General features: G+C 46.8%; 1 protein-coding gene across 1 annotated transcript in view; it reads right to left on the reverse strand.

The window, feature by feature from the left end:
- Nucleotides 1–1,905: 1,905 nt before the first annotated feature.
- The window catches only part of ZBTB8B (zinc finger and BTB domain containing 8B), a 31,724-nt gene continuing 24,884 nt past the window's right edge, over nt 1,906–8,745 (reverse strand). Inside the window, exons 3-4 of the mRNA XM_011955419.1 lie at nt 6,851–7,029; nt 1,906–2,223 (exon numbers count right to left, since the gene is read on the reverse strand). Coding sequence (XP_011810809.1) covers nt 1,906–2,223; nt 6,851–7,029 — 497 coding nt within the window. The remainder of the gene's footprint in view (nt 2,224–6,850; nt 7,030–8,745) is intronic.

Genomic DNA, 8,745 nt, shown 5'->3' on the forward strand with positions numbered 1-8,745 from the left:
CATTCCGAATTCCTAATACTGCCTGCCCTTTAGCCCTTTAAAGAGTTCAGCCTCTTTTGTTACAATAATTGTGTGGCTGAAAAGTGGGTGAAAGGTAGACTGCTTTTAAAAACCTGTTCTTCTATTAACCTTGCCTTTCCTTCATGAGGATCTTTTAAAAGATGAACATTTTAGAAATGTAACTTGGCGTTATGGGCTTATACTTTCCTTCCAATTAAAGTTCTAGGCAATGAGGTAGAAGGCAGGACTCAACTCCAAAGGCCAGACTCAGACACGGACCAAACTGAGGACTAGCTAAAACAAGGCGGTGGTGGGAGGGTGGTGGGAGGGTGGTGTGGGAAGCAGCTTTCCATAAGAAACGCTCATCACTGTGCCATGTCAATTACCATTGCCATGGCAACACCTGGAAGTCACTGCCCCTTATCATGGCAATCACCCAGCGGCTTGGAAGTTACCACCATTTTCCTAAATATTGCTGCATAATCTGCCCCTTAATTTGCATGTAATTAAAAGTGGGTATAAATATGAGTGCCGACTTGTCTCTGAGATGCTACTCTGGGCACACTGCCTATGGGGTAGCCTTAGTCCACAAGGAGCGGCCACTTTGCTGCTGCTGCACACTGCTGCTTCAATACAAGCTGCTGTCTAACACCACTGGCTCGCCCTTGAATTCTTTCCTGGGTGAAGCCAAGAACTCCCCTGGACTAAGCCCCAATATTCGAGCTTGCCTGTCCTGCATCAGCATAAACTAAGTAAAAGAATGCCAGAGGCAGCTACATTTCCAAGTTACACAGCTCCAACTTTTGGAAATTGCTGGAAAAAGTAGGGGAGCATTTTGAGTTTTGCCCAAATGAGTTGTTTTTTTTTTTTTGAGACGGAGTCTCACTCTGTCACCCAGTCTGGAGTGCTGTGGCCAGATCTCAGCTCACTGCAAGCTCCGCCTCCCGGGTTCACGCCATTCTCCTGCCTCAGCCTCCCGGGTAGCTGGGACTACAGGCGCCGCCACCTCGCCCGGCTAGTTTTTTTTTGTAGTTTTTAGTAGAGACGGGGTTTCACCGTGTTAGCCAGGATGGTCTCGATCTCATGACCTCGTGATCCGCCCGTCTCGGCCTCCCAAAGTGCTGGGATTACAAGCTTGAGCCACCGCGCCCGGCCATGAGTTGTTTTATGATAACAGAACAAGTTGTAGGTGTAGAATCGTCAAATGCCAAACCAGATAGGGAAACCATCCAGACCTGGGGTCATAGCCTCCCTTCTCAGTGCTAACTTAAAATTTTATTCAACTGGGCAAGTCAGGATGCCATAATGAGCCTTTCGGATCATTCTCATGTTTGTCTCCCTGTAAGTATTCCAAGCCTTTAAAATTGCTGTCCTAGATTTAGAGAGTACCTTTTATGATCATGTAGCCAGACTGCCCTGCCTGCTTTATATCAATTAAGGTTTCTCTTTAATACTTTGCCAGAAAATTTAATGTGGAATTCATTAGGAAAGGCTTGGCAAAAGTAAACTTGATCCCAAAACTTAATGGTTTTTAGAGAAAGAGGATGATAACAAAGGAATGCAGAGGACTGAGTCAATATAAAAACAAGCGTGGAGATTTTCTTATCTTTCTCCTAACCACAGTTTGGATGCACAGCAAGAAAAACAGGAGACCTCAGGGCCTGCATTGATTCACTCAGAATTAAGGAGTGGCCAGCAAAGCCCTCAGAAACCAATGGCACCACACAAAAAGGTTCTGTCCTTTGAGTCACAAAATCCAACCTCTATCAGATAGTCTAATAAAAATGCACACATAACAATGAAAAAATGTTCCTCTCAGCGTTCCACAAAATTGGACAAATGGTGTCTTTCAACAACAGAATGAGCACTAACAAGTTCTAAAACCTCTTCTCCACCAATTTATTGCTACGTAAGTGTCTCTCGGTCTGATAAGTTGGGCTGAATTTGTGGTTTGTCATCAGAATCATCTCCAGTGGGGTCATTTTCCTCACCCGACTCCACATAGATTGGCCAGTCATTGTCTGTGTCGCTCTTTTCTTGGCTTTCGGATGAAGCCTCCATCAGGCTTAGGTTGATAGGCATCAAATCATCGTCATCATCGGGTGTGTCTGTAACGCAGGTGCAGCTGTCACACAGCCCGAAGCGCCGCAGTCCCTGGGACAGGTGACTCGTGAATGTTCTCCTGCAGCCCTTGCAGATGATTGGACGGTTGGATCTGTGGACCTGTAATCACAAGCGGACACAGCAGATGTCACAGAAAAGGAGATGAGCCTTTTCCACAAGGTCCCATGTGATCTGGCCCCTGCCTGACCCTCCGGATTCCTTTTTCAGCACTCCACCTGCATTCTCTGCCACAGTCTTTGTATTAGTCTGTTCTTGCACTGCTATAAAGAAATGCCCAAGACTGGCTAATTTATTTATTTTTTTTTTTTTTGAGACGGAGTCTGGCTCTGTCGCCCAGGCTGGAGTACAGTGGCCGGATCTCAGCTCACTGCAAGCTCCGCCTCCCGGGTTTACGCCATTCTCCTGCCTCAGCCTCCCGAGTAGCTGGGACTACAGGCGCCCGCCACCTCGCCCGGCTAGTTTTTTGTATTTTTTTTTAGTAGAGACGGGGTTTCACTGTGTTAGCCAGGATGGTCTCGATCTCCGGACCTCGTGATCCGCCCGTCTCGGCCTCCCAAAGTGCTGGGATTACAGGCTTGAGCCACCGCGCCCGGCCAGACTGGCTAATTTATAAAGGAAAGACGTTTAATTGCCTCACAGTTCCACAGGCTGTACAGGAAGCATGATGCTGGCATCTGCTCAGCTTCTGGGGAGGCCTCAAGAAACTTACAATCACGGCAGAAGGCAAAGAGGGAGTCTGCACTTCACACGGCCAGAGCAGAGGGGAGAGAAAGAAGGGGGAGGCACCACATATTTTCAAACAACCAGATCTCATGAGAACTCACTATCACAATGACAGCACCAAGGAGGGATGGTGTTAAACCATGAGAAACTGCCCCCATGATCCAACCACCTCCCACCAGGCCCCACTTCCAGCATTAGGGATTACATTTCAACATGAGATTTGAGTGGGGACAGAGATCCAAACCATATGAGTCTTCATCTTACCAAGGTTCTTTCTACCACAGAGCCATTGGACACATGTGGGACATTCCCTTCTCCTCATCAACCCTTCACCCCTTATGAACACCTTGGAAGGAGGTCTCTCCTGATGCTCTAGGCCAGTTAGGGCCCCCAGCTAGCAATTCTCACCCATACTTCTTCCTTTGTTGTACATCTCACAAATTGTTGATAAAATTCACTAGAGTGTAAGCTCTAAGAGGGCAGGGACAGAGTCTGTCCCATTCCTTACTATATGCCCAGTGCTTGGCATACAAAGAGCACTCAAGTGAAAGTGAACTGATAGGGATTTTTTTTTTTTTTTTTTTTTTGAGACAGGGTCTTGCTCTGTCACCCAGGCTGGAGTGCAGTGACATGATCATAGCTCACTAAAGCCCTGAACTCCTGGGCTCAAGCGTTCCTCCCCCTCCAGCCTCCCAAGCAGCTGGGACCATATGCACCCATGCACTACCATGCCTGACTAATTTTTTATTTCTTGTAGAGATGGCGTCTCACTATGTTGCCCAGGCTGGTCTTGAACTCCTGGCCTCAAGTGATCCTTCCACCTTGGCCTCCTAAGGTGTTGAGATTTCAAGTGTGAGCCACCATAGTTGGCCAGGATTTTTTTTTTTTAGAGATAGGGTCTTGCTGTCTTGCTATGTTCCCCAGGCTAGACTTGAACTCCTGGGCTCGAGTGATCCCCCTGCCTCAGTCTACCAAGTAGTTGGGAATACAGGTGTGTGCCACTGCCTCTGGCTCTCATTAGGATTTTTGACATGGCTTTTTTTTTCCCTCTCATTGGACACCTTTGGTAATTGATATTTTATTTATTTTTATTTTTATTATACTTTAAGTTCTAGGGTACATGTGAACAATGTGCAGGTTTGTTATATATGTATACCTGTGCCATGTTGGTTTGCTGCACCCATTAACTCGTCATTTACATTAGATATTTCTCCTAATGCTGTCCCCCAATCCTGACATAGTTTTTATGTACCTTGGATTGTCTAATTATTAGGAAGGCAGATTTGCTAGGGTAGACAGCTATATTCCCCAGATGTGCCAGCAGCTGCTTTGGGAACTATGTTTTGTTTTTGTTTTTTTTTTTCTTTTTTGAGACAGCGTCTTACTCTGTCGCCCCGGCTGGAGTGCAGTGGCCTGATCTCGGCTCACTGCAACCTCCGCCTCCGAGGTTCAAGCAATTCTCCTGCCTCAGTCTCCTGAGGAGCTGGGACTACAGGCGTGTGCCACCAAGGCTGGCTAATTTTTTTTTTTATTATTTTTAGTAGATAAGGGGTTTCACCACGTTGGCCAGGCTGACCTCAAATTCTTGACCTTAGATAATCCGTCCACCTCAGCCTCCCAAAGTGCTGAGATTACAGGTGTGAGCCACTGCGCTGGGCCTAGGAACTATCTTTTTAATGTGTACACTTTTCAGGAACTCCAGCCAATGGGGCTCTGTGAACCAATCACAGCCTCTCTTTTAGAGAGCTCTGGATGCAAAATACAAGAGGCAGAGACGGGGAGAGGCTGATACAGGAGAGCCACCCACAATTAGCACAGTCCTAGTGGGTGGGAAGTGGCATCTTATGGTGGCTTTGATTTGCATTTACCCTATGACTAATGATGTTGAGCATCTTTTCGTGTGCTTATTGGCCATTTGTCTATCTTTTCCCAAGAAATGTCTATTCAAATCCTTTGCCCAGGTTTAATTGAGTTATTCATCCTTTTACTGTTGCATTATAAAAGTTCTTTATTCTGGATACTAGACTGTTATCAGATATATCCCTTGCAAATATTTTCTCCCATTCTGAGGGTTTTCGTATTCTTTTTTTTTTTTCTTTTTTTGAGACGGAGTCTTGCTCTGTCAGCAGGCTGGAGTGCAGTGGCGCGATCTTCGCTCACTGTAACCTCCGCCTCCCGGGTTCAAGCAGTTCTCCTGCCTCAGCCTCCTGAGTAGCTGGGAGCAGGCAGACGCCACCACGCCCGGCTAATTTTTGTATTTTTAATAGAGACAGGACTTCACCATGTTGGCCAGGATGGCCTCGATCTCTTGATCTTGTGATCTGCCCACCTCGGCCTCCCAAAGTGCTGGGATTACAGGCTTGAGCCACCGCGCCCGGCCTGTATTCTTTTTTTTTTTTTTGAGGCGGAGTCTCGCTCTGTCGCCCGGACTGGAGTGCAGTGGCCAGATCTCAGCTCACTGCAAGCTCCGCCTCCCGGGTTTACGCCATTCTCCTGCCTCAGCCTCCGGAGTAGCTGGGACTACAGGCGTCCGCCACCACTCCCGGCTAATTTTTGTAATTTTAGTAGAGACTGGGTTTCACCATATTGGCCAGGCTGGTCTCGAACTCCTGACCTTGTGACCCACCCGCCTCGGCCTCCCAAAGTGCCGGGATTACAGGCACGAGCCACCGCATCCGGCCCAGTTTTTGTATTCTTAAGAGCGCCCATTGAAGGTGAAGCTATTTGTATGTTAGATTTCCCAAACACTGATTGTCTTGCTCAAAGATGATCATAACTGCACATGGTGGCTCATACCTATAATCCCAGCACTTTGGGAGTCTGAGGCAGGCAGATCACTTGAGCCCAGGAGTTCAAGACCAGCCTGGGCAACCTGGAAAAACCCTGTCTCTACAAAAAAAAAAATACAAACATTAGCTGGGCGTGGTGGTGTGTGCACGTAGTTCCAGCTACCCAAGTGGGGACTAAGGCGAGAGAATCACCTGTGCCTTGGGAGGTCAAGGCTGCCGTGAGCCATGATCTATCTCTGCAGCCTGGGCGACAGAGTGAGACTCTGTCTCAAACAAAACAAAACAAAACAAAAGATGATCATAAAATGCAACATCTGCAGCCATAAAAAAGAATGAGATCATGTGTTTTGTGGGAACATGGATAGAGCTGGAGGCTATTATCCTCAGAAAACTAACACAGGAACAGAAAACCAAATACAACATGTTCTCACTTATAAGTGGGAGCTAAATGATAAGAACTTAATGAACACAAAGAAGGAAACAGCAGACCCTGGGGTCTACCGGAGGCTGGAGGGTAGGAGGTGGGAGAGGAGCAAAAAGAATTGATTCCAGGGTGATGAAATAATCTGTACAACAAACTCCTGTGACATGAGTTTACCTATGTAACAAACCTAAACGTTTAAATAAATAAATAAATACATACATACATAAATAAATGTAACATCTTTCTAAGTGGCCTGAATGGTTTTCAGCTGGTTGGACTCACCAGCTCACATGGAGACAATCCTAGGGGGCAGCTCGTTAGAGGGGAGGGTCTCCTTGGGCTGGAGACCTCTTTGTCTGCTGCCCACAGGGAGCTCTATACATGGCAGTATACCCTTCCCTTACCCCCAGGTGCTGGGGCTGGGTGGGAAACTGAGGATGCAGCTTACCTTTGGTATCACACTGGTAGGAAGAGATTCACAATCCTGTCTGAGCCCTGTTGTTCTCTACATTACAATAATCACCTCTCATCAGGATCTAAACTTTCTTGGCTCGTCCCCTGAGAAAACTAGTCTAACTTGAAGTTAAAACTTAACTCTTAACATATAAAGTTTTAACTTTCTGTAAGTGCCACCACCTGAGCTTTAATTTAGTAGTAAAAATATATGTTGACAATTATCTGAAAATACCCCAGTAGACAGAGACACGAAAGACAGGCTGGCTTTACCCTTCCATTAGATGATATCATGAATCGCTCTTGACACGAGGGCATGGCCAGCTGGAACACTTACACTCAGGGCGTGGCTCCGCAGGTGCTCCTGTCGAGTGAACCTCTTGCCGCAAGTCTCACAGGGGTAGGGCCGCTCGCCTGTGTGTGAACGGATGTGCCGCTTGAGGATGCCCTTCTGCTTGGCAGTGTAAGGGCAGAAAGGACACTTGTGGAGCTTGATGGGGACCACCAGCACATCACCTGGGGAACCAAATGCTTTCATTTAGCTGTGCTGTACGCAGTGACCAACCCTGGCTATCCCCAGAGCTGGGGAATTCCACCAGCCCAGATGAAGGAGGAGGACACCAACTCCGCCACCAGCCAACAGCAAGACATCGTCTGCAATTCCAACTCAGTCTGGCTCCCAGTCAGCCCCAGGGTAAAGTGTACTTCTTATAAGGTCGGGAATGCTGTAAGGCACCAGCTTCCACGCTTCTGTGTGACTCACAGTTAGAAACTCAGCTTGCATTACAACCTCAAAACACACATGCCTTATGTGGATAACTGGAAAAGTTTCCCAAAACAATACTTACCCTGATAGTGTTTATTCTGTTTGATTTCACTTTAAGGCTGCTGGGGGCCAGGCACAGTGGCTCATGCCCATAATCCCAGCACTTTGGGAGGCCGAGGCAGGCGGATCACAAGGTCAGGAGATCGAGACCATCCTGGCTAACATGGTGAAACCCTGTCTCTACTAAAAATACAAAAAATTAGCTGGGCTTGGTGGCGGGCACCTGTAGTCCCAGCTACTCGGGAGGCTGAGGCAGGAGAATGGTGTGAACCCGGGAGGTGGAGCTTGCAGTGAGCCAAGATGGCGCCACTACACTCCAGCCTGGGCAAGAGTGCGAGACTCCATCTCAAAACAAAAGACTGCTGGGTGAGACTCTGTTGTGGACTGAATTGGGTACCCCTAAAATTCATACCTTGAAGTCTGTGTTTGGAGATAAAAGCCCTTAAGAGGGTAATTAAGGTTAAATGAGTTTATAAGGTAGGACCCTATGATAGGACTGGTTTTCTTATGAGGAAGAGACACCAGAGATCAACTGATCTCTCTCTCCTTCTACCTGCATACCCCCTGCCATTCCTCTCACCCCCACCCCTAGCACATACACAGAGGAAAGGCTATGTGAAGACACAGTGGGAAGGCTGCCATCTGCAAATCAGGAAGAGACCTCACCAGAACCCAACCCTGCTGACACTTTGATCTTGGACTCTGAGCCTCTGGAACTTTGAGGATACATTTCTGTTAAGCTTCCCAGTCTGGGGCACTCTCTTGTGGCAGCCTGAGCTGACTAATACAACCCTCTGAGTTGATCTCACTACCTTCAGAACTTGCAAAATGCTGTTATAATGGATCAGATTTCTAGACCAGAATTCATGCTTTCTTGGACAGTAGTTCCTAAGAATATTTTCCAGGCATACGTAGAAGAGGACTGCTTTGATGCAGATCCTAAATTGTTTGGAATTTATATTAACTCTACATATGTGAAATCATCAAATATCCAGGAATTCACTTAAATCTTTTTCCAATTTATTCTCTCACCTTGCTCATATAACCATTAAGGTGACAATGTGATTATCACTCATGTGTATAGAAACTGTTCCACTCAAGTTCTGTGAGTTACACTTACTGCTATAGTCATCCCTTGGTATCTACTGGGAATTGGTTCCAGGATACTCCTTGGATACCAAAATCCAAAGATGCTCAAGTCCCAAAGTCACCCCTGCGGATCCTGTGAATACCGTATTTTCCATATGTGATCGGTTGAATCCACAGATGCAGAAGCTTATGGACACAGAGGGTCAACTATAGTCCGAGATTTCTTCTTTATTTTCTTTCTTTATTTTATTTTTTGAGACGGAGTCTCACTCTGTCGCCCAGGATGGAGTGCAGTGACATGATCTTGGCTCACTGCA

Source organism: Colobus angolensis, unplaced genomic scaffold (genome assembly GCF_000951035.1).
Source record: "Colobus angolensis palliatus isolate OR3802 unplaced genomic scaffold, Cang.pa_1.0 Scaffold4, whole genome shotgun sequence".
NCBI lineage: Eukaryota > Metazoa > Chordata > Mammalia > Primates > Cercopithecidae > Colobus > Colobus angolensis.